Here is a 26879-nt window from a genome sequence, read left to right as displayed (position 1 = left end):
GTAAGCTGGCTGTGACATTAGGCATGTGAATTTATTTTTACCCCCTGGGACTGAATCAGAAAGTTGCCTGTTGGGACACAGATTAGTTTACTATTATTTTGTAAAGTGTCTCAAGTCCTTTAGAAAGGGCTGTATTTTTTGTATGTTGCACAAGATGCTTATGACATTTGGCTGTGATTAGAGTCTGTGTGGAGGAAACTGGACGGTACGAAACATTGAGCTGTGTGTTCACACCATGGCCTATAGATGGCAACGAGGAGTGTGAGAAACTGCGGGGCCCCACTGCTTGTGTGTTTGGGAGCCCCAGTTCCCTGGTGAGATTTTTAGCTGTTGTTGTGATGCTGAGAAGCTTTTCAAGTCTGCTCCTACAGGAAACAGAAGAAGTTCAATGAACTTGAAGGGCCCAACGGGAGATACTACGTTTTTAGTTTGTTCGTTTTAGGAATTTAAAGCCAAGGGGCTGACCTTCCACACAGTAGTTCACATCCTTGGAGTATAGTGGTGATTGTGCTGGACATTAATTTGTCCAAGTAGCTCAAATAAGTTCCTAGTATATATGCTTGCTGTGTGTTACAAGGCATGAACAAGGTAGGTTGTGTTTATGGGACTTTGCCTTTCTGCTGGGATAATTTTTATTTTCTGCTGTTGAAAGGTTTCAAATATGGGGAGAGGACAATGTGAGACTGAGAGGCAGGAGAGAATATTGGAACAGTTAGTTGGCACTGTAGTTATGTTGCATGAGTGCCAGGAGGTTCCATTGCTAGAAAGGGGATTCAAATTGTCCTGAACAGTATTTAATGAGATTATTTCTGCAGTTTTTAGCAAGCTATAACCGTCCTCAGAACTATTGTCAGCCAAAAAAATCTGTCTGAAACTACCAGTTTTTAAGACAGGAACAAACTCTGAACAGCAGACCTTGATTCAGTGTACCTTTAATGCACTTACATAAGCATTTTAGAGTTAAAACTTTGCAGGGGTGGGAAGGAAGCAAAACTAAAACAGCCAAATCCTTTTAGATCCTTTGTAGCTAACGTGTCTTCAGATGTGTTTTGTTTATTGATTTCTGTTACTATGGTCTTTCTCTGTGAGATGTAGCTTACTAGAAAGCAGAAAGAAAAGGAACTTGATGTCTACTAACTTATTTTTTTTCTGACTTGTGCTTCTGACACCTCTCTGCCAGCCATGGCAGTTCACATCTTATCTAAGTGAAATGTCCGGATTATCTGTATTGTATGTGAGGCCTTAACATTCCACTGCTTTTTGCTTAATAAATTAAAGACTGGGAAGGAGTAACACTGTAATACTTGACCATATAAGGGGGGTGACTGTTGTTTCAGTTCTTCTTACACAATATGCAGTTGAAGCCTTTTAAGGGAAGGCGGTGCAGACAGAGTGAAAACATCCAGAGGCAGAACATCCATTTCACATTATAGTTGGTGCCAGTGCTGTCACTTGCCACTGCTGTGAATTTCTCACAGGCTGTTGGAGTTGCATAGTTAAAAGGAAGGAGAAACTTACAGATGAGACTGAAGAAAAAAGTTAAAACCATTTAGTTCATGGCTCCCAAATCTTGAGAAATAATAAGAGTGAAGACGGAACTGACCAAAGATGAGCTGAATTAGACTTCCAGAGTTGAGAAACAAAATGGCAAAGAGCTCTTCAGCATCAATAAGAAGAGACCACAGAAAGAACAAGTGGAAATATCGTGCAGTGGAAACAGGATAGGGATGGGATGACTAAAAAGACAGTGAATATTGTGTCTAAATTTTCAATAAAGTTTAAAAAGAAAAATTTCCTTGCAAAAGAAATTTGAATGTTGGAGAGGGAATGAGATAACTGTTGGACAAGATTGGATAGAAAAGAAACTCTGGAAGCGTGATAGGAGTTCAATCCTGGATGTCGTCTTAGTGCTTCAAAAGAATGAACCCATGAAATTTTAGGTCTGATTGCAACTGTGCTTAAGTGAGCCCATCAAGGCAAAGACTATATGGTTAGAGAATAGCAAAAGCAGGGTACCTATTAAAGAGTTGGAAAAATTGATGTAGGCAAACATAAGCCATTTTTTTTGTAACACTCAGAAGTGTCCAGAGTGTTACAAAAATTTTGAAGCATCTCAGGTAGTAAAATATCAAATAAAACACAATTTTATGCCAAGGTTAGAGTGTGTGAAGACTGTTATTTTCAGCTAGAGAAATTATTTTCTTGATAAATCAGATGCAGGTCCTTACTTGAGATATTTTTCATTCTTTGTGTGAAGAAAGACTACAGAAGTGGGAAGAAAAACTGGTTTTCTTAGTTTCAGTCAAACCATAGTCTTATCTTTAAAATGAAATATGCTTCAGGCCCTAAATCAAATGAGGCTTTTATCAACTGGAGATTAGATAACACAGTCTACTTTAGTGGCTAAGTAGAGATTTAGAAGACCCAGTGTGAAACCTTTTCCTTCTATAGCTAGTAACTCTGAAAGAAACCATTACAAATGGTTTCTCTTGCAAAATGCGGCTACCACACACTATCCTTTAGTGGCCCACATGTCTGCTCCACAAATTTATTCAATTCCTGTCTGTTAGGGCTTGAGAGTGCTTACCTTTCTGCAGAATCAGTCTCATTGCTCTTTAAATTACAGCACTTGTCTGCCTCAGCACTGGCTCCATAGAGAGCAGTAGTATTGAAAAAAACTGTATCCATGGAACAGCAGTCTGTATTTTGAAGCCTGCTCACCCAGGTGCCTGTGAGCGTCTTTCACACGCACTGCTGGTACCTACCGGTGGTAGAAGATGAGAGAGACAAGGACATGCCAAAGCTGCTTCTGTAGTGATTCTTTCATTAATATATCTTTCTTCCTTCAAGTTAAGGATCCAGAATAAATGTGATGCTGCAGTTTACCCTAGCCAGTATTTCACCTACAATGCAAAAGTCTAGATAGTCATAGAATCATAGAATCATATCAGAAGGGACCTCAAGGATCATCTGATCCAACCTTTCTTGGCAAAAGCATGGTCTAGATAAGATGACCCAACACCTTGTCCAGCTGAATCTTAAAGATGTCCAATGTTGGGGACTCTACCACTTCCCTGGGGAGATTATTCCAATGGCTGATTGGTTTCATGGTGAAAAATTTTCCTCTTGTGTTGAATTGGAATCTCCCCAGGAGTAACTTGTACCCAGTCACTTAAACCAGTTCATGAGACCTGTCAAAGAAAGCCCTTCCCCTAGTGTTGTGACCTTTGTCTTTGTGGTGAGCAGGCGTCATGACTTTGGCAGGATAATTTTGTTTGATTGACTGATCTATTCTCAGAAGTTATAAAAGTTTCACTGGGCACAAGAAGGTCATCTTGCTGCAGGCCATTTGTTATATCTGAATGATGTGTATTCATCAGGATTTTTTGTGGTATTGTAAAGAATAGTTTGGAGCAAACTTCCCATTGACTTTTGTTAATGTAAGTCAGGGTAATTCTGCTAGTGCAAAACCACAGTGACTGGGAGATGCTCTCAAGGACCACTTGCTTTATTAGCCCATCTGTGAAAAAGTCTGTTGTCTCCACTGAAAACTGAAAAAAAGGTATAACAAGGATATTCCTTTAACCCTTTTAAATAAAATAACCTTTTTTTTTTTTTTTTTTTAAAAAAAAGGAAGTTATCTTTTTACACAGTTTAAGCAGGATATATTTTTTACTGTAATTCCAAGGAAAACAATTTGGGCTCTCAAGAGTCCTATACCGTCTGTTTTCCTAGTTAGGTGACGTACGTATGGCTATGAAGTATAAGGAAGAACTTGTGGCATATTCAGATGTGCAGCTGTGCAATAAGTAGTCCAGTTGCCTGTTGCAGAACAGGTAAGTTTTCCACATTAGTCCGTTAAGGCTTTCAGGAGCAATTTTAGAATTAGCTGTTAATTTTTTTTTTTTTCCTGACAGGAAATTTTCAAATATCTTGATCTTCATTATGAAGATTATTATGTTCATTAGTACCTTTATTATGAATTGCCTGGCTCATGCTTATTTTATATAAAAGAATTTATATTCTTATTTTAACTGACTTTATTATCTCTCGATTTAAAAACAGCTGCTCCTGCTCTTTTTAAAATTCACAAAATGTAGTTTTAAATGTCTGTAATTGCAAAAAGTACAGTCCATTCTTTGGTGTTTTTTTTTTTTTTTTTCATGTGTGGGGTTTGTTTGTTTTTCTCCTTAATTAGTATTTCAGCATACTGGGAACATAAATACCTTTCCATCTGATGTGGACAGAATAACTAAGATGATTGCCCCTCAGTTTAGGTCCAAGTGTAACTACCCCATTTCCCAGTCTAGCAAGAGCTAAATTGTGCTACACACGGACAGAAGAAACTTTATTGTGTAATCTCATTGATGTAGTGAGCACTTAGCTGAAAGAAGGCAAGCAGGTTTGACTGTTTGAAGTCAGTCCCATTAAATGTCTCGAGTGACAAGAACCAGAATGTCCACGGTTTGTTGTATTCCTTCTACATAGTTCATACTCATGGAACATATAAACACAGGTATATCAGCTGTGTGGTTAGATATAAATAGAATGCCTTTACTTCAGCTAGACAATGAAAATGAACATATTCATATGGCATATTTTTTCCAGTTTTTATTTTGAGTTGCTCTGGAAGTATATTCCATCCATCAAGTCAGGCCTTTTGACAGCTAACACCTTCACCCAGAGAACTCAGAGACTGAGTTACCCTTACAGGAGCACTACTGCATCTGTGTCTTGATGATGATGATCCTTACATATATGTAAGTACATACAAAATTTACTCTGATGAGTGAGACCTCTGGCAGATACAAACTATTTGCAGCACCAGTTCCAAAACTCACTTTCTGAGAGAAGTAGTATCCTGTCTGACCAAGAGATCTCATAAAGACAACAAAATCTTTATGGTAACCACTTTCCATTTCTAACTCCCCAAATTTAGAGACTGGTGTAAACAGATAGAAAGAAGTGAAACTTAAAAAACTGTGTATTTATATATACACATATATATATATATACTTATTTGAACTGTCCTGTGAAGGTACGTTGCTAAAAACATCACAGATTGTAATTAATGGATATGTGATTTGTTATAGATAAACCAAAAAACCTTTACTGTGACTCACCAGCAATTTTTCTTGCAGAATTACAAGTTCCAGAAACTCTCATCCTAAGCATTTGTTTGCCTAGCAGAATAAAATATTTCAAGCTTGTCATGAAGTCATATGCTGCATTAGGTAGTGTTGGAAATCTTCAGTGGTACATAGAACTAATTTCCAAATTTTGGTCCACAAGGGATGCTACCCTTTTGTCTCAGCTGACACTTTTTAAAGAAAAAAATCTAGCTACTTGGTTTAGCAGTGACTGAAAGCTCTGATTTTGTAATTTTGTCTACAAGAAAGCAGATTGGTGAATGTAAAGTGGAAAAAAAAAGTTTTGGTAAATGAAGATACTTTTTTGTTTCATGGTTGTCTGTTTGTTTGTTTTACTTTCTCTGCACTGAAGTGATACCAGTCATATTTCTTGTTTAGAAAGATGTAGATGTAGGAGCATCATAATCCCTCCCCCTTCCCACATTTAATCCCTGTCTTCCCTGGCTTTGAAGATCTAGTAATTTCCCAGTTACAGAACATTAGTTTCCTTCCTCTGAGGGAATTTTCGTGTAGTTTACATTGTAATTTGTTTGATCTGGTGCAGCACATTATTTCTCTGAGTCTGCAGCTTTGAGAACTTTTTTTCCTCTTCACATGGGAACCCCTCTCATGTTTCCTGCAGTGATCATTCATCTTAAATGTCTATAGGTTGCATAAAGGTACATTCTGCATTTATTGAGACTTCCAGTGATGATTCTTTATTTCAGTAAAATAGCAATAAAAAAGAGTATGCTTAATTTTCAGTATGCTTCTATTTACTCACTCTGTTAAAGTCTCAAGAATCAAGAACAAAAAAATATTGCAAGGAACAATCTGTCATATTTCACTATAAACTTTGTATGTGTCTGTTTATATGTATATTATGTTTGTTTATTTGAAAGGCTTAGTTTAAAGTAAGCCCAATGCCAACAGAATCAACATCTATATTTTCAGTGCTAGGCTAGTGCATAGAAATCTTTGACAACCATTACAGCCCCTGGAAGCCTTTGGTGCTGGTCAAGATAGGTCCATCTAAGGTTGGTTGTCCTCAGACTAGAGTAATAGAGAAAAGTGAAAGGGAAAGGATTTCCTTCTCCAAAAACAGTACCAGGATATGGGAAAATTTCTGCAAGCAGAGATATTCCTGCTGTATTGTTAGGTTACCTCCAGAGGATTGGTTTTGCTCTTCCAGCATGTTGTTAGCCATTGTTTTCTGTTTGATTGTTTTCTACTTTTTGGCAGTATGGTCCTGTTCCCGGCCTGCAGTTACTGTCACACAGAGATTAAATCCTTTTCTGTTCTTGATTTTCTGCAGAGGCAGCCAGAAACCTGCACAGCTTTGCACTGTATAACCTCCCTTATGCAGCAACATTTCTAAGGGCAAATAATATAGCTAGTGCTGTATAAACACAAGGAGGTATATGCCTGCCTCTGCCTCTAAACTGGAGACATGAAAGCCTAGTTTAGGATTAAACATTTTGATAGTATTTTTTTCTCCAGGTACCTCTTTAAGCTCTTTTCAAATAAGTATCAGCAATTCTTACTCTATCTCATTTAAAACCCCCTCTTTTTACATGTAAAATATAAGTACAAAAATTAACACCTAGGCTGAATAGGAGGAGACTTAATTACAATGGATATTTATTATATTAAAAAAATAAAGTGGATTTGGAGACTTAATACCAGTGCTGATTAACATTTTAAGATTTCAGAGAGAATACTTAAGGGATGAACTATCATTTAGGTACATTTCTGTACCAGATTTTGAAAGGGTCAGCCTTTGCATATTTGGGCAGTTCAAACCAACTACCTACTAAGACAGAGCAGGCAGACAGTATGGAGTGTCTGAAAAGCGGGTCTCTCTGTTGATCAAAGAGATGACTGCTCTTGCCTTGAATCTCACTTTGATTGATCTGCTTTGCCTGGGCTTGACTGCAGTTAAAATTATGTAAGTTGTCTCACATCAAATATTCATCTATGGGGGTGGAATTAGGAAATGTTTCTTAGGTGTGATTGTTGCAGCAGTCCTAGGGAGATCATAAGGTTCTTTTTAGTCAGTTAGATTGCTCGACTCTATCTGAAGTGTTATTTTTCATATTAAAAACCAGTTGGCTCTGAAAATCCTAGGTGCACAATGAAAACAAGCAAATACAATTAGAAACAAGAAGAATGGTAATATTATTTCTGCATAAATCCCAGCTTGGTAGTGGGTTCCTTAGAGGATTTGTTTTTTATTTCTTTATTGCTTTTTAGTCTGAGAAAGGATTGTTTCATTAGCGTTTATAACAGGGATAATTACCAGTTAACCTGGGGAAGGGAAAACATGTGCAGCTTATATGGTAGTTTATTTTGGTTCTTGAAAATACTGGCAGGTCAGCCTGCTAGTGGGACTATTTAGTCTAGGTGTGTTAAAAGAGACAGGGAAAGTAAGTTCAAACTAAGGTTGAGGCTGAGAAAGCTTTTTTAGAGCAGATGCTGCATCACAGAAACATTCCTGTATTGTCTTGGCTTTGAAGACATGAAAAGAAATAAAAGTGTTTTCCAAGCATATCGGTGTTGGCCACCTGTGTTTTGTAAAAGAAGGTACTTCAACATGATGCTTTAACTTTCATTAAAATATTAATATAAGAAAACTGTGTATCTCTAGATATAACTGTTTCTTGCTCAGTAACAAGAGAATGATAGAGGTAAAGCTGCGGTCCTACATTTTCTGAAATACTACACTTGTGTATAGACTTACCTGGGTTCTGTTTGAAGTCAGGTTGTGAGACAAGGGTCAGTTTTGAATGGTGCTGTTGATCTGTCATGGGGTTTTTTTATACTTATAGCCCAGCTGTCAGGACACGTAGCAAGACCTAGAATATTCCTCAACTGATTTCAGGCCATATATCAAAAAAGCACTGTCTTAATTGTGTGTTGTTTTATTTTGAATTTTCCAGAGTGGCAAAAGTAATGAAGATTCCTGTGTATGAGACACCAACAGGATGGAGATATTTTTCCAGTCTCATGGACTCTGGACGGTGCTCGCTTTGTGGAGAGGAAAGTTTTGGCACTGGTGAGTCATACATAATCAAAATCTCCACAGACTTTTAATGACAACTGTTAATTTTCCTGCATATGTCAAGTCAAAGCCAAAAGAATCAGCAAATTAACTCTGTCTTGTGCTGGAACAGAGACCTGTCAGTTGTTCACATCTTGAGGGTTGTCTTACAACTCTGGTGTCTAGTACCTTGAGGTATGAAAAATATGGAAGACAGATATTCAGAAGTCATAGGCAATCTTATCACTGCCCAGATAGCCTGGCACTCTCTTCTGACTTGAACATAATGCAGAAAAATCTCACTGGTTCCACTGTAATAGTCTTTTCACAGACTGCAAGAGTGTTTAGAGGGATTTTGCCTGTATGGAAGAACCACATAGTTTTTCCTGATGTGATTCAGTGTACAAAGTATGGAGATTGGTATGTCTAGTGGTATGTCTAATCAAACCTGTTGCAGGCATCCCTTTTTGGAACATCGCAATTACTCAAAACTCAGATAAAATCATCATTAGAAGAAATTCAGTTACATGTCAGCATCTGTGTTTTCCCTAAGTTTTCCTATCCATCATTAATTCTTCAGATTCCTGATAAATTCTACCTCCTGTGAATTCTGAGGGTGCTTGAACAACATATTGCTGGCCAGCATGGAGGGCTGCTCTACAGCAATATTTAATTTGTACATCCTGGTATGTTCTGGTCACATGAGCTTTGTTGTACCTGCAGTGTTTCAGTGCAGAAAGCCTCCTAATCTCCCATTTAAGCCAATGCCATCTAAAGGCTAATCTGAACCCTCAAGATTCAATACCATGGGCATCCAGACCACTTGAGCACTGGGTTTAAATTCTTCAGTGCTTGTCTAGTTGCTGTGTAAATGAACCGTGACAGTGCCTACAGGGCAATTATGCAATGACTGTGTTGCCTAAAGTTTGTTTTTCTCCCGTGATGCCTAAAGTTTGTTTTTCTCCCTGCCTCAGTTTCCTTATCATCTTTCAATTCAATGCAGCTGTCTGAAAACATCTCATATACCAGGAGGCTTATTTGTAAAATGCAGTCTGATCAGTAGATGACCCATAGTTTAAGGATGCAAGCTGCTTTTAGCAACAAATATTTACTTATTGTGAATCTTCTAGTAATGTCCTAAGATGCATGACACACAAGTTTCTTCCAGTATTGGGCATTTGTATCAATTTCACAGCTTTCCCCTCAATGATATCTATTTAGGGAACTGAAACTTGGCACTTTAGCTTTCAGCATGCAATAGTTAAAGAAATTAGCCATATAACTGGTCAGAGTGTAAAACTTGCTGTTCTGTGTAAGAGAAAGAAGTTTTACCAATCCACATTCTATCATCAAACTAACTGAACAGCACTGGAGACCGATTGCTTGTGTACCCAGGTAATCCAGCCCAGATAGTATTTCCAAATAATACAGAGCCCTGGTTTTATAACATAAGGGATTTTGCTCTGGCAAGTAAATAAAAGCAAATTTTCTGCTATAAAAGGACAAAAGATTTTGAAAACATCCCATAGGGCAGTGTTTCCCAGACTTGTTTTCTGGCAGCTGATCTTGGAGCTCAACCAGTGCTTTAAAAACTTCTTCCATTTTTGTAGCAGTGTCGGGAGCTTGTCAGATGAGGTTAGTAGCTTTCTTGTTCTATGACTAATGCCCAGGACACAGTTCAGAGACGGGCATCAGCAGCAGCAATTAGTTTCTGAATTTCATCAGCAAACTATTGGACAGGATTAGGAGAGTTGTGTGGCTGATTTATCTTTCTGCAGTTTAAGCCACTTCAGTAATTGCTACATCTTTCATGAATTTCCATGCTTCGTCCCTGAAGCATGTCCCTTTCCAAGTGCTATTAACATCAGCTGCCTTCTCCTACAAGATTATGTGGGAGAAGTAGTGGAGAATATAAAAATGTGCTGCTGCTGAAATGAATGAAAGCCTTAAAAGAGCTGTTTGATGGTGTCTGTTACAGTATCACAAATCTAAAATAATGTCATTAACTTGAGTAAAGGAACAGATGAGAATGCCCCTAAATCTCCATTTGCCTAGAATAGCATCGGGTTTCAGATTGCTGGATGATAAATTTGTAAAACTCAAAGTGTGTGCAAACAAAATGATTTACCATGAGTTTGTATACCTGCTTCAGTGAGATTTTTGTTCTAAAATCATATTTACAGAACACAATATGCTAGACAGAGATACTATTTTAATTAAATTACATTTTCTTCATGCATATGACCTTTAGGGCTCAACGTCTCTTACCAGAATTGGAAATCTCATATACACAATAAGTTAGACATGCAGAAGACAGCCTCTATGTCCAACAGCTTTCCAATATTAAAAAAAAAAATCATAATATGAACGTTTTTGCCTGATCTTACTTTGTTTCTCAGGCTATTGCCTCTCAAGACTTTACTGCAATTCAAGCCTGTTTAAGCTAAGTACTTCTTTATGAATGAGAGTATTTCACAGATAGTTTACTCTGAGTCCAGTCATAGCTGTTGACTGTTGCAATAGTAAATATCATCTTTTTCTACTGCTATATGGAGGAATATGTGACAAATTAACTTAAAAATAAGTTGTTGAAGTAGTTGCACTTATTATAATTTCCCTTACCAATGACAAATTAAATATAATGGGATAATCAGCAAAATATTTGTTGACTCCTCTGTTCTGTTGTCTCTTTCTGCTTCAGCTCCTTAAGCAGAGTCTGAAATTCATTAATGCCTTGGATGTTTCAATTAAAATTATCACTGAGAATTATCCTGAGATTGCTGATAACCCCCAGCAAGCCAGGAGTACAATTAGTATTGCAATCTCAGTAATACATATTTGTGAGGCACCTTTTACTGGATCCATTTGAATGGGGCAGGTCTCCCTCTGCAGATCCACAGCAGCAGAAACTGGATCTATAAAGCAAAGAATGGTGTTACCTGAACTGAGGCAGCAAAACGAGTTCCCTCCCTGGAGTTTCTACCATGTGAACTGGGCAGTAGGAATAAGTGAGAGAGAGAGAGCAAAGACACCTACAGACAGCAGCACAATAGGTGGAAAATGGAGTTGACCAACAAAGTTGCAGTAACAGATTTTAATTTGCTAAAAGAAAGAGGGGCAGTAGATAGAACAACATATGTGCATATAGTAATCCAGTTGATGGATATGCTGGTGAAATAAAAGAGGTGAAATAAATATGTTCTCATAAATCCCAGTTGTCAATTTGCCTCCTATTAAGAATAATGAACAGCGACATTTCTTGGGCACACAGGATTACTGTCCCTGTACTCAGATAAAACTAGCCTTTTTAATCAGTGATTTTTGATTCTGGAGCAGTTGGGTTGTTTCCAGATTTTCCATCCAGACTTTTCCCTCTGGTTTACTTTCTTCCAGTGCCTTCTCTTTCCAGAGAAGCAACAATCTGTATGTCCTCCTGAAGGACACACAAGGACACAGCACATGCCAAAGCTGCTAAATGGATCAGAAGAATGATACGTCTATACACTCATCCCTCTTCATAGAGATTTATTAATTTAAGCTGTGCCAGGACAAGACCGAGAGCACAACAGAGAGCTTTCCAAAAATTCTTCTGTCCATGTTTCACTAGACCATTTTGGTTCAATGAAACATACTCAAAATATTTCTTAAATCAAAATGCATCTCTTCAGTGGTGTTCAGTTCAGACCGTTGTACAGCTGTCATGAAGTATAGACCATTTTACTCAATAAATGCATACCTTTCACTGTCTGATTTGTTAGCCTGCAGTTGGCAGAGTGTTACAGAGCAGGAGAATAAATGATTGTTTACATTGGAACAAATTGCTCAGGTGTTTAGCTCAATAGCATGTCTCCACTTCTTGCTGGTGCCTGTTGGGACACTTAAACCATTTAGGTTACTGGTAATATCAGCAACAGAGATGACTTTTTAGGTGAAATTTAATTTTTCAATGCTAAGGATGAATGGCTGAGAGGAGAGGCAGGTGGTTAAGAAGGGAAAGAACAGCCATGGTGAGGTGAGCTTGCTGTTACCAGGGCCCTACCCACTCGCCCAGGGCTGTCCCACCCTACCCACAGCCCAGGACCCCATGTCAGCACCTGGGGCCATAAGCCCCTGCCCCAGTGACGCTGCAGCAGGGCAGGTCTCTGGCTCCCCACAGCCCTGCCCTGCCTGGCCATGGGCCCTCTGGGCCAGACCCACCTGGGGTCCCACATCGTGGCCTGGCCTCAGCCCATCCTTGTCCCCAGGGAGGTGCCTGAGGGCTGGGACTGGGGCTGCCCTGGTGCCTCTAGCTGCCCTGCTCCCAGCTGGGGCAGTGGGATGAGCCCTGGCTGCCAGGCCCTGCCCTGCCACCGCAGGGAGCCCTGGTGCTCCCCGTCCCCAGGTTGCCCCTGAGCCCCTGTGGTGACCTGACGACTTTTCCTGCTGCTACCAGAGGAACAATGGACACTGGTGGGAAGTGGCAGCTCTATTCTAGGTCTCTCTTTTGGTAGCAGTAGCAGAAACCTGCACCATTATCTGTGAGCAGTCTCTTGGCTACATTAACAATGATCATGACAATGCCGTCTGTTTCACCTCTGAGTAAGCTGACTTTACTATCCATAGACCATATTGCTGGTCTTTCTGTGGAAGGCATCCTTCAGCTGATCTAGCATGTTATTGCAACAAGGGGGTAGAAAAGTTGAGGACCTGGTTGCCCAAAGGGCTGACTTCCTGTGGAGAAATGTTTGTTTTCCTTTCTGATCTGAAGCCATTTGCAAAGCTGTGAGAGCTCATAAATAACCCTGCCCTTTTTCTTCTGATTAGTTGGCACTCTGTGCTTTCACAGCACCCGGGACTCTGGAGCAGGGAACAGAGTGAGCTGTCACTCTTCCTACAGCAGCTCCTTGAGGACCAGCCCATAGCTCTGGCTGTTGTAGTAGGAGACAGCCTTTGTTGCAGATGCAGAGAGCTCACAGATTACAGATCAAGGTAGATAAAAAGTGGCAGAAAGGAAGTATTCTTACTAGCATGACAGCTGTTTTGCAATTGCAAAGGAACGTTACCATCTGTCTCAGCTCTTCAATCCGTCTACAGTATTCAGTGTCCTTGCTCTGCATTACCTGACTCATAGACACAAACATAATCTTCATGTAAGTCTTTTTCCTATTCACAAGTCTTTAGTAAAAAATCCTATACAACTTTGATATTGTGCTGAAATAGCAATTTGCATTTAGTTAACTCTGTGGTAGTTACCTTACTTAATGTTATATTCAGGGTGTTGGAAGTCTACACCTCCAGGGTTGAACGTCACACAAGAAGCTTGAGTGGCAGGTAGAGCTGTGGCAGGCCCAGGATGATGGGCTCTTAGCAACTGTCTGTGAGTAGCAGCTGCTACTATGACAGTTGCTCTGTCGTAGGGAGAGGGACTGCAAGTCCAAGGCAGCAACACTGACTGGAAAATGGACCTAAAGAGTAAACCCTAGGAATCACGGTGGCTCTCTGAATGTCTTGTTGTTTTCCTTATATGTCTTTAATTTTCTATTGACAGTTTTTCACAGGATTAACAGCTTTGGTGCATCAGTTTAAGTTATGACACCCATGTCCTCTGCCAGTAGCAAAACACAGCCATTTTAACAGATGACTGTGTAGACCTTGCAGGCTGTTAGGTAAAACCATCGCACTGCAGAGCACTCTTGCTGCCACAGGATTTTTGTCTTTGAGGAAGGAGAATATTTTATAAAACAGGTTTTTAAACTAAGACTTTTTAGATTCCTCTCTGGAGGATTTTGCTGAGTATCTTCTAAAGACAGAGGTATTCCAACTGGTTGCTTCTGTGATCAGTAGGTAATTCATGGAGGAAACAAAACTTGTGTATTACTGCACTTGCTTTGTACTCAGGGTTTCAATAATGTGTGACTAGACAGAGAATGATATGGTTGCAGCTAACAAACGTCAAGCAAATCTGGTATTATTCAGCCAGAGCAATGGCCATGTATTTGATGTCTCTTCAGGTTTCTTGAGTATATTAACTTATGTAATTGTCATCAGTATCTACTGAATGTCTTGGACCTTTCTGTTAATTCTCGTGCATGCTTCCTTGTAATTTTTTGGTAATCTGAGTTAGATACATATTGCCACAAAAGCTTGTTCTAAATTATTAAAAAGGACAGGACTTTTTCTGAGATCACCAAGAACTTTTTAACCAATTAACTCTATCCTAGCAAAATCAGGACACCATGAAACAGTCTTTTGTTAGAAAATACTAATTTTATTGAAACTTTTTGCTGACTGATACATTCCAGTTTTAACAGGTGACGCTTAGCTTTGTAGAAATATTTCTGCTTAAGGTGCATTACATGTCTATTGCAGAGCTGCCTATTGCTTCAGGTTGGCATTTTGGCTTTGGACGTGGGAAGTGCAAGATCAAGTCTGTGCTCTTTTGAATTCAGATAATAGACTTGAACTTGTGCCTCCCGTATCTGGAAGGGATATGTTATCCTGTGGAGTATTCCAAAATTGTTCTTAGTCTCCATTGTTGGATCAATTTATCTCTTCATAAATATAAACCTAGGAAGAGATTTAGATCTGAGTATCCAAATATCTTTACCACTGACAGGTATAGAGAATATAGAAGGGGGAAAAAGTGCTGTTCTCTGATTTAGGGTTTATTTTACCAGAAACGTGTTTTCAGACTCTTGTTTTTTGTCCTGATGGGAGGTCATGAAGATTCTGAAATCTTAATTTCTCATGGAATGGCAAAATTCTTTCTCTGCAGCTTGACAGATGAATGTCTGCAGAGGTAAGGAGATGCTGTTGAACTTAACCCACGTTCTGGTTCATGGCCACGGGTTTGCATATCTAGCCCAGTTCTGGGAAACAGTACCAGAGGTGTGAAAACACTCTGTATGTCAGTGAGCAGGAATCAGGACTAAAAATGTTTTCCTACTGCTACCATTTCTGTTCAAATACTTGTTAATCTTTTTATTTAACCCTAGGAGTACAGACTTTCTCATATATAAATAAAATACATTTTAAACATCAGTTCTGCTTGTTTCTCCGGAAGATATCAGAGTTGCTGAGGTTAGTACTATTGTTACTGTTATGTGATATGCAAAGTTAAATGAGACATTTGCCCAGCCTTTTTACCTTGTTTTCTGATTTTCAGTGATACCAAATAATGTGCTTTATGTATGTCTCTTTAGGGTCGGATCACCTTCGAGAGAAAGATGGATTATGGGCTGTGCTGGTGTGGCTTTCAATCCTAGCAGCTCGAAAGCAGAGTGTGGAGGAGATTGTCAGGGATCACTGGGCAAAGTTTGGCCGGCACTACTACTGCAGGTGAGAAAAATAAGGAAAAAGCACAGGAACTTACACAGTTGATGGGATGATTCTGCTACAACCATGACTTGTTTAGCTATGCTCTGCTGCATTTAGTTGTGCATTTGCTGTGTCCACAGAATGCAGATCTGCCACAAACTGCCACTGTTCTGTTTTTTTTATCTGTCAGATAGCCACTGGCAGGTTTTTTCTGATGAGTAAATCACAGCAGAAGTTATTTATGTACTAAAGGAGCAGTGTCACTTCTAGGATATGAGTAATTTAATTTTGTGATATCAAATGGCAGAAAGATTTGAAGTATTTACTTGTGGAATCTGTAGGCATGGCTTGTTACATGGTGTTGAAAAAAAATCAAAATCCCATCAGGATTTACTCCTGCATTTATTTCCGTATTTGCTTCTGTGTGACAGTGTTTTAGTGAGAACTATGCTTACTTTTAATTCAGAACTCCTCCAAAGATCTGAACATTTAGTCATTTTTAGTAAGGTCTCAGAAGGGTGAATTCTAATTGTCACTTACATTTTAGCTTCTGCCTCTCTCTTTCTCTCAGAATAAACTTCATCCAGAGGAGTTCACATATCTGTAAGGTCTTTTGCAAACAGCTGTTTCTCAGAACCTGTAGCAAAGTTTTCTCTCTATCACTTGGCTGTTGAGCATTGCACTGATTGTGTCCTTAATCTCAGAAAGCTAACCGCATATCCATGATGTTTTCTATGCTACTTTAGAAACTGTGCATTTTCTAAATGATTTCTGTTGACTCAAAGTCAGATGGCCAGTGTAGAGCTGTGATGCACACACATAATGGTCAGGTTGCACAGGACTTGCATATATGTGCTGGTTTAGTTTGCAAATAGTATTTCATTAGCTCGCCTCTGATTTTTGAAGTAAGCAGTAAATTGCTTATTGTGAGTATATTGAGTTCTGTGAAAACAGAACTGTGTTCTCAGGTGTAGGTGACTTACTTCTTGGTTCTACTTTTTTTATGTGTGCAAGGTTTGATTATGAAGCACTGGAACCCAGAACAGCATATTTCATAATGAGAGACCTGGAAGCTTTGATCACTGATAAATCATTCAGCCATCAGCAGTTTGCTGTGGGTAATAACATCTACAGTGTGGAAAGAACAGACAGCTTTGAGTACATAGATCCTGTGGATGGCACTGTGACCAAAAGACAGGTATGGCTGTAGTGATGGAGTAGCAAAATTTTGCAACTGTCATATTGTCTCTAACAGTGTTGTTTTTAATGTTCAGCTGGCAAGCCTCTCAATTTATTTATAGAATGGTGTTTTCTTTGCTACCACATTTCCTACTTAAGATTAGCTCAGTCTGGATAAGATAACCCACCTCTGGTTTAGCTTGCACTTACTGTGCATAACTGGAAGCAGTAGTGTCACAGAGTATGTAGGAGGGGATGGAGTCTCTGTTGACAGCAACGCATGTATAGGGAGGGTTCCCTTTCTGAACAATGCAAAGAGTCATGTAGAAGACAGTCTTTCCTTTTACTATCTGAAATCTCCACTTGCTATACATTACAAAAAAATTTTAGTTTCCTTGCTCTTGGTGACCCATGGGATTTGCATAAAGGCAGAATATCTGTTGTAGCCAATAACATACAGAAAACTTTAGTGGATTGTACCATATGTGGGCATGTTTGACTTCTCTAGCCCAAATGACTGGTTCCATGTTCCTTCTGGACTGTGACCATAATGAGGTACCTTAGCTATCAAGAAACTGAAGTTCAAACTGAGCCTTCAGTGTTTTGAAATTCATGATGTGCTCATGATGTGCTCAAAACATGTACTTTTGCCAAGTGTAAATGTATATTCAAACATCTTGAATATGAGCTATGACTCATATTAAAATGTGTTCTGATTTCATGCAGCTTATTTTTATTGTCCTAGTTTCTCTGGTTTGTAAATTACTTGACCTGACCAGACCCTAGGAAATGATATTACAAGCTATTAAAGCTATTGTCATGCCATTCTGCTCAGAGTCTTTATAGTTTCCATTCATCATTGCATCCAGATAATGTAGGCAGCGCACCTGCCACTGAGCTACTCTCTTTGTGCATATTACTTCTGAAACAAGATATGAGGATATTGTCATATCCAAGTCCACTGGAAAAATTACAGACACAGCAGACCTGTGGGCCTTATAGTTACAAAAAACAACTTGTAAATTTTCAGTGCACTTTTCTTTCCCTTAATTTTCCTCCAAAGCCCTCGTCCTAAATTGGAATATAATTGCTATTCATATCACCATGTAACACAGACAGAGAAACATGACTTGGCCTGTTTTCAGATGGACTCTCAAAGTGAGCCCATAAAACCAGAAGGCATGACTTTTCATAGGGAGAAGCACGTATTTATTGAGAGTACAGTTTAACCAGTTTGTCTTTTGGCAAGGACACATTCCTAGCTCCATGTGTCTGCAGTCTCGATGGGATTCTCCAAGCATGATAAAATAAGAAAGGACATTGATCCAAGCAAATGAAACAACAGTTTGCTACTAAAATTTTCCTCAGGTAGCTTGCTCTTGATGTAAATGCAGATGTGTCTTTCTGACTGTCATGAGCTTCATGCAGCTTTTCCAGCTATGTTTTCGGGAACCTGTTCAAAGTTTTGTTCCCCAGAAGGTAGCACAGAGTAATATATTCAGTGTAACTGCACTATGTCTCATGAATGATAAGCTGGCTACATGATAATTAGTCAGTGTTAATAAATAGCAGGTTCAGAAAACGAACACAGCAACAACAAAATAGGAGCAAACAATACATCCGGACTGTAGCTTCTAATTAGTTCTGCCTGTTGAAATTCATGAATATTGTTTATCGCAGTGCAATAATAAGGCATAAAATTAAACGTTCTGCTGTTCTTGTAGTCTGTTTTAATTTTTGAAGTCCTATTGTGCTAGCCTTTGCACACGAGTGCATAACAGTGCTGCTTCTGAAGAGTCTACAAGCCAGAAACAGGATCAGCTGCAGTTTTGTGTGAAATTTGAATTAGAAGGATGAGAAGTACAAGTTGCCCATTATAATGGTTAACTTTGAGCCCTTTAATGAAGGGTTCTTACATTCTGAGATTCACAGAAGTCTAAACTCTAGCGCTTTATTATTAGAAGTTCATTAACGTTTTCTTACTCCTTTGTTAGATTTGGGATGGAGAGGACTCTGCATGTAGTCTTGTTTTTTTTTGCATTTCAGTTTGAGCAAGAGTCAGAAAACAGGCATTGGAAAATCTGGAAAAAAGTTATTTCAGATAAATCTCCAGAGATAAGTCAAAAATTTGTCTCTGTTCAGAATGGTATTTCCATCATGTATCAACAATAAGGTATTTCCTGTCAGAGTAGCGAGTGTGGTCTGCTATTCTTAGGGGACACTCAAGGGTCCATACAGGCGCAGATAAAAATTGTGAAAATCACAGTCAGTATTTTGAAGTAAAAGTATAGTTGTGTGTCTAATATATTGCTGCTAGGCTAGATTTTCTACTGGTGTTACTCCCAGCAGTTATACTTTAACAATGTTTTTCAAAACACTAAGATATTTTGCTTTAAGTTTGCAGCTTATTCTTCTTCATGCTAACTTTTAATGCTAATATTTTATTATTTCTTTAATTATGAAAATGGTAACTCAAAAAAAACCCCTAAAACCATTGGAAACCAAACTATATAGTACAATATGTAGTAGGTTTTCCTGAGTACCTCATAGATACTAATACATCAGTATGCAGTTTAACTGGATTGTAATGTAGGAGAGAGAAATTCCTGTGAAACTCCATCTCAGCAGCTTCAAAATGGGTTAACCAAAGCCAGTGGGTTAACCATGGAACATAATTTTGTTTCTGAGTTTCCACACAGCTCATTAATATCAATTAGCAGGCTCAATTTGCCTGAAATAAATATTTACAGATGTTCAATGTGGGAGCTGTACTGAACCTTTTAATCTGCTTCCTCTCAGAAAAAAAAAAAAATCTGTTCCCATAAAAAACATAATTCTTGTTGACAAATAGTGTGTCCTATTTTATTAAAACTGTAAGTTATTCTGTCCTGTGGATTTTTCAGTGTGCTACTCTCTTTTCCTCTTGCATCCATTTGTCAGTTTTGCATATAAAATTTTATGTTTCATGAAGCTGACACCTTCTATGTAGTAAATAGCAAATATATGGCTTTAAATTAAGGGAGCTTATGTCAGGTGAAAAAAAAAAAGCATAATGAAAAACAGTAAGTAGGCCACTTGCCTACTTGCTAAATCTCCAGGGTCAAATATCATGACTTCAAAGGTTCACTTCGACAGTCCAGCTCTAAAGGCCATTGTTTCCCTAGCCTGTTTCTCCTTGGCCCTTAAGTTTATTGTTTTTAAGTACTCCCTTGACAGAGTATTTTCGGCTGCATGCCGGGTATTCTATTCTTAGAGGCAAATATTAGCTGTCATGATACATATGTAAAAATCAATATTGTCAGTCATGTGTTCCTGGGAAATGCAAAATGAATAAAATAATAAGCTCAGAAATAGTACAGTGAACTGTCTGAATGCTGGTCATGTGTCTGTATACATGGCATAAACATCCCAAGTGCCGTTAACTGTAACATCAAACTGGCTACAAATGCTGTAGCTTGGTGGAACATTTTTTGCATCATAAAGTTATGGGAAGAATTATGGGGAATGTTTATAAATCCTTTTATCCCTAAGACCGTAATTGAACGAATGGTGAGACTTCAGCTGCGCTAAAACAAGTAACACATGTCTCCTAGGCCATCTAATCCAGCCCTTTATTGATGTGGGATATTTTCCTGTTACATATTTTCTACTGTTAAAGGGCATTACACAATAAAGACATAGACCTATTGGAGTGGGTCCAGGGGAGGGCCACGAAAATGATCAGAGAACTGGAGCACCTCTCCTATGAGGGAAGGCTGAGAGGGTTGGGATTGTTCAGCCTGGAGAAGAGAAGGCTCCCATTAGACCTTATTGCAGCCTTTCAGTATTTAAAGGGGGCCTATAAGAAAGATGAGGAGGGACTTCTTAGTAGGGCCTGTGGTGATAGGACAAGGGGTAATAGTTTTAAACTAAAGGAGGGTAGATTCAGACTAGATATATGAAATAAATTTTTTACACTGAGGGTGGTGAAACACTGGAAGAGGTTCCCCAGAGCGATGGTAGATGCTCTACCCCTGGAAACATTCAGGGTCAGGTGGGACAGGACTCTCAGCAACCTGAACTAGTGGAAGATGTCCCAGCTCACTGCAGGGGGGTTGGACTACATGACCTTCCATTCCAACCCAAACCATTGGGTATGATTCTGCGATTATCAACCAAACAGTGCTTTACATGGTGGTGAAGATGGTTTGACATATACTTGAGGAAGCAACAGTTCCTACTTACACTTTAACATATTGGAGCACTGTGTTGCTGACATCAGTGTCCTCTCAAGCTGCTGATAAAACTAGAAGAATAAAATTTCTCTCTCTTAATTATCTTCTCTCATTTTTAGTGGTTCACTGCCGTTAAACAAAAGTAATAAGGATCTCAGTTTCTTCACTAGGCATTTGCCAGCAGCAGGACTTAAAGGGGAAATAAAGTTCAATGGCATAGCAAAAGTGGCACCTAGCCTAAAGATAACATTTATGGAAATGGAACTAGACTGCATGTTAGAGCAGAATTGGTCGAGTATTGAAACACCACAACTATTTACCTGTGCAATTTAGTCCTTTGGCTTCAATGTCCTTCCTGTACAGAAAGTCTGCCAACTGTGGTTCCAAGTATATGGTCTGTGATCTGTAGAGGAATGTGTTCATATATACAGTGTGAAAAGGAGGAGGAGGAGGAAAGGAAAAAAGAGATAAAGATGGGAGCAAAGAGCAAATTCACAGTTAATTAATAATAAATCCTTTTTATTCTACTCACAGTTAATGGGCATTAATTAGTATACTTGAGAGTAATTAACACCTTAAGTTAAGTTTCCCGAGTTGTACTACAGACTGTTGGTTGAAATCCTTCTAATCAGATATTGATGCATGGTCTGTGAGGGGTAGCAACTGATCCTGTGTTTTGTATGCACTACTGACAACTGGTTTTTGATCTTGGGATCCTGTAGCTGTTTCTTAGGAATCCTTGCTGATTTTATGACTCTTTCTCAGGCCATTGATTTTGTACTCTGCTACACAGAACAAGAACATACCAGCTAAAGAAAATAAGAACAGCAGTAAGAGAGTCCTTGTTATGAGGTGGCTGGGAACACACATGATCACTTGTAGCCTTTAGAGAAGGAGAAAAAGAGTAATAAATGCAATGTCTAAATGAAAGAGGAATTACACCTAAATGACTCTTCCTTTCACTTTTTATTTTAAAACAGTGAACTGTGGTTTGTAAAGGTACTGCCACCTTACATATATGCTGCTGCTTCTTCTCACGCAGGGGCTGCGGATTATTTTTTCAGATGCTTCAAGGCTCATCTTCAGAATGAGTGCTTCTAGCCATGTGAGAGCTACTCTCCGGATTTATGCGGAGAGTTATGAAAAGGATCCTAGCCAACACAATAAGGAACCACAGGTAATGCAATAGCATTGTAATAAGTCAATAAGTAACACACCTCCTCTGTAATAGCAATGGCTACAGGTTTTCATCTTTAATCAGAAGGAGCACTCAGCACTTTGACCCCAATTTAGTGTTTGTAGATGGTTTTCCTAATCATGTGACTGTACATGTTTTGAGGCAGGACTAGCAGTTTTAATATATGTTTGTATAATATCTCATACAACAGGAATGTTAAGGGCTGAAATGCCTGGTGATAAATGCTGGGCAATGATTTTTAGTCTATTAAGAGAAGCCACACTGGTTTTAATTTTTCACTCATTTTTTTCTTTTGCAACTATTGTAATCTGACTTATAGAACAATATTAAAAAATGAAATTATTTTTCAAGCAGGTTATCTGGGGATCACTTAGTTAAGGCATCCCAAGGATTCCTCATGATGAGAGTACAGTTAGGAAATACGGATGCCAGAGTCTAAACAATGTAGGGATTCCTTGTAAGGGAAAGACTTGCAGCTGAGAATTGTCTCATATCATAACCAGACTCTTTCCTAAGAAGAGTGGAGGTTGAGAGCAAGTTGCAGTATAGTCCAGCAGATGCCTAAAACAATTCATAATATAAATCACATTTTGAACTCTCAGATTTTTCCCAGTAAAACACCTTCATACTGTGATATACAACTAGAGAGGACTACAGGTGTTTCATGGAAGAGATGGTAAGGGTTTGGCTTGTAATGAATCAAAACCCTGTAGTTTGAAGTCCCATGGAGTTGTGTATTCACAGTTGGAATGCAAATGCAAATACAAATTTCTCAAAACATAAATGATGTCAAATGCATTTGAACCCTAGGCAAATGTTTGACATAGTTTTTTTCACCAGATTCCCACCATAAACTTGGCGAGTTTCTTCCTGTGCTATTAAAAAATGGTCCATCAGTCATGAAAAGTACTTCAGTTTTTCCAGAAATGTTGTAGACTCCATTCCTGCAGATATGATCTATTCATTTTATTTGCTTTTTCTTAAAGTAAGAGATGACATCCTCAGTAACTCCTTGGATAGAATACTTAAAATGTTAAGTCTTCAACAGAGTAAAGGACCAGTTTTTAGCAATTTTATTGTGTTTCTGTGCATCCAGGTTTAGCCAGCTAGCAAGGTCATAAATATATTTTGATAATGGAATAACACTGCTACAATCCCATTTGCACTTGCTACTGTATTTGGTTTATGTGTCCAAGGTTTTGGCAGTGAAGGTGCTGCAGGGGGGGGAGCTTCTAGAAGACACCAGAAGCTGTCCGCATGTCAAAAAGAGCCAGCACCAGCTGGGTCCAGGATGGATCCACCACTGGCCAAAGCTGAGCCAATCAGAGATGCTGGTAGCCCTTCTAAGATAATATATTTAAGGAGGGTAAAAAATGCTGTGCAACAGCAGTGAGGAGGGAGGATTGAAAATATGTGGGAGAAAGCAACTATACAGACACCAAGGTCAGTGAAGAACGGAGCGGGCGTGACAGAGCAGCTTGGTGGACACCTGGAGGCCAGCCAAGGTCAACATACCACAGCTATATCATATTCTGTTAGAGCACACATTGTTTATCAGTTGCAATTAAGCTGACCATTTTAAATATGGTTCTTTGTGCCATGTAGGCAAGGCATAGATGAAATGAAAATAAGTCCTGGTAAGAGACAGACGGAGTTCATTTTAGAGGTTTGCAGTGGACTTACCATAACCTTGTGATATATGACACAATCCAGTCTAACAAATCCAAACAAAAAATACTAGGAAACAATAGAGCATATACTTGCAGCATTCATATAGCTAACCTTTTTACTATTTAATTACAAATGAGAACATGTCTTTTAAAATGGAATCCTTTTTGCATCAGTGGATTGTTCTACTGTACTCGTTACATGGTATGCAATATGAGAGAAGTGACACACTGGCAGAGTTTAGGGTTATGTGTCTCCTAAAGTAACCTACAATCAATGCCCAGTATTTAACACTTGGGGGTTTTTTTTGTATGAGTGGAAAATAGCAAATGTTCTCAGGGAATTTTCCGTTTGTGAGGAGACTAAATTGAGAGAGCAGAGGTTATCCTCAGAAAATGAAGAATGTGCTGCCCTACTGTTACATTTCATATCTGTTCTGCATGGATTTGCTTGAGACAAGTGTATAAAGTCCACTGCAAGGTCTAGTGAGCTCATCAGCAACACAGACTGTGTTCAGGGAGGAGCAAGAACGGAGCTGCTGCACAAGGTGGTAGGAGCCAGGCACCCAGAGCAGCTACAGCACAGGCAGTGCCCTCTTTGTCCAGGGAACAGTCCCACGGTAGGCAAATGGAGTGGTCAGAGCAAGGCTCTGGTAACAAGCTCCATCAACAAGGTCAGGTTCAGAGTCCATCTGAAACACCAGGAAATAGGACCAGAGACAGGGCTGGAGACAAAGCAACAGCGTGAGTCCGTCCAGGAGACAAGAGTCAAAGTCAGAACTAGAGACAAGCTACCATGTACTTCCATGGGGTCCTTCAGGGAGAGAAGCTGCCTATAGCATAGGTCTGAGCTCCACTCAGGCAGAGCCAGAGATTAATCTGGAGACAAGCACTCCTACGACATAGCTCAGGCAGGGACTGACACCCCTGAGGCAGGTTAAAATCGGCTGTGTGAGCCCTCAGGGTGCAGGCAGGAATCCTCAGGGGAGACTGGGCAGAGCCAGCTGGACTTACTACTGGCCTCAGGGCTTTCAGAGTCTGGTCTTTTATTCTAGGTACCAAATGGGTCTGTTATTCCTCGGGGCAGAAAACAGACTGGAAGGTTTTTTTCTATAGATGTACCAAAGCCTGACAGATGGTTACAGTTTTGGATGTTTATCCAGGATGTTCACTAGTGAACAGATAATCCCAGGGTAGAAACATCATTGCCTTGAAACTTGTTGCAGGGACTTTCCTGTGTTCATGCAGTGCAGACAGACATTTCAACATGCAGACTGCCTCAGAAATACATAATACTGTAAACCCTCCTCATCTCTTGGCATGTGCACAAAATCTGGGACAAATAGTAGTTTCATCTTGATTAATGCAAAAAATCCTTTCTCTGTTTTTTCCTTGTGTAGTATTGCACAGTTCCCACTACTCCTCTTTCCTTGCCCTGGCTGGATGCACTGCCAGCATGAGGGCATTAGGACCTACCTGCAAGGTCATAGATTGTATCCCACAGGCAGATGGTGGATTTCAAGGCAGTACATAAATTTGATTTCAGGAGATCCTTATGTTAGTACAAAAATAACTAGAAATTTCTCAGGAGAACATTCAATAATCTTCAGTGGAATATGTGGAAGAGAGTGAATAGCAAGCTCCTTTATCAGAAAACAGCATTGTTGAGGAGAGGCAGCACAGTTTCCCCAATATTGTAATTCCTTTATTGTTTAGTTTGCTTTGAGATTCATACTGACATGTGTACATCTAGAAGAGCTGTGACAGATTTGAAGTTTTAAGTGCTCTGTTTCCTATTTGCTTTCACTAATAGAAGCATAGTCAACATATTTGTGAGTGACCAGTTGTTCAAAGCGCACTGACTTAAAGTAAGTGTGTAAAGTATATGCCTTATGTGTAGTATTTAAGGAAATTGTTACATTTGGCATAAATGTTGTAAGTATAGTTATCTTTGTAATTAGGTAGATGACTACATGTAGCTTCTATAACATTGCACTCTGCTTGGAACAGCTGATCACGAAAAACTCTTCCATACTTTTCCTATCATAAACCAAGACATAAAGTTATTGAATGATTGACTGCTTAAGTAAATACTTGGTTGCTTCTGCTTATTGGACCACCTCCTTCCAGTACCTACTTTTCATTGTTTATGTAGAGAAGTTGAAGTTTAATGCTTTGCATTGCTCTATGTTGTTGCCTGGTGACAATTCCAGTCAATACCTGAAACGAAAGGCAAAAATACCTTGAGACATCTTTTTGGCTCTTTTTCATGAGAAATATATCTCTCTGTCTTGATAGACAGCTATTTATAGTGGAAGTTACAGTGCTGTTTTGTGGAATCATTGTGGTAACTAGCTTGAGTTTGCCTCACGTCAGCATCCTTCCCTTTCCTTTCAGACAAAGCCTTTTACAAAATTAATCAGACAACTTTTCAGCAGTTTTCAAGCTTTTTCTAGTTTGCTTCTGTTCTCTTTGACAGTGTAAGTGCTGATGGTGAGTCTTCCACAGATAAGCAGAAATCTAAACCACACCTTCCAATATGCACGCTGAGACATGCATATTGTCCTGAAACACCAGTATGACATGATGGCAGTTTCCGAGTTAAGCGTTAACTGAGACATATTGTAAAGACAATATGTACAAGTACTTTATTTTACAAATAACTACTCACTTGAGGTGGTGTGGTGGTTTGACCCACAGTGGGACCATGTGGTCCTGTACTCCCCCTGCACCCTCCACCCTCCGGTGGTGTGGGTGAAAATATAAATGAACACGGCGCACGAGTTGAGACATGAACAATTTACTAGAATGGTAAGGAAGAGAGAAACAACACCAAACAACAATACCAGTGAAAGGATATTATAACACAAGTGGTACACAGAACCAAACGACTCATCACCTGACCTGCTCCCGAACCGTGGTACCTGGTAGCCCCCCACTCTGGGGGTCCACCCCACTCTGGCATTGAGCAACTCTCGGGGTCCCAATTCCAGTCACACTTGTTCTCAGACTCAGCTTTCTGCTCCAGCGTGGAGTCCTCCATGGCCAACACGTGCGTCTCTGCTCCGCCGTTGAAGCTCCATGGGCTTCAGGGACCTCCTTTATCTTCTCTTTCCTCCATGTGATTGAACTGGGTGTCTGAGTTTCTCTGTCCTC

The 26879-nt window shown here is 39.3% G+C and overlaps 1 protein-coding gene across 1 annotated transcript; it reads left to right on the top strand.

Annotated features, from left to right (window-relative positions):
- Window positions 1-8081: 8081 nt before the first annotated feature.
- LOC104521790 (phosphoglucomutase-like protein 5) lies at window positions 8082-22035 on the top strand (the record flags this gene model as incomplete). Its single annotated transcript, XM_010163901.2, has 4 exons — window positions 8082-8184; window positions 15351-15486; window positions 16480-16663; window positions 21901-22035. Coding segments are annotated over exons 1-4 (558 nt in total), but the record flags the coding sequence as incomplete, so codon positions are not given.
- Between the last annotated feature and the right edge of the window lie 4844 nt (window positions 22036-26879).

This window comes from Antrostomus carolinensis, unplaced genomic scaffold (assembly GCF_000700745.2).
Source record: "Antrostomus carolinensis isolate BGI_N321 unplaced genomic scaffold, ASM70074v2 scaffold2583, whole genome shotgun sequence".
NCBI lineage: Eukaryota > Metazoa > Chordata > Aves > Caprimulgiformes > Caprimulgidae > Antrostomus > Antrostomus carolinensis.
The sequence above is the reverse complement of the archived record's forward strand: the minus strand, read 5'-3'. Positions and strand labels throughout refer to the sequence as shown.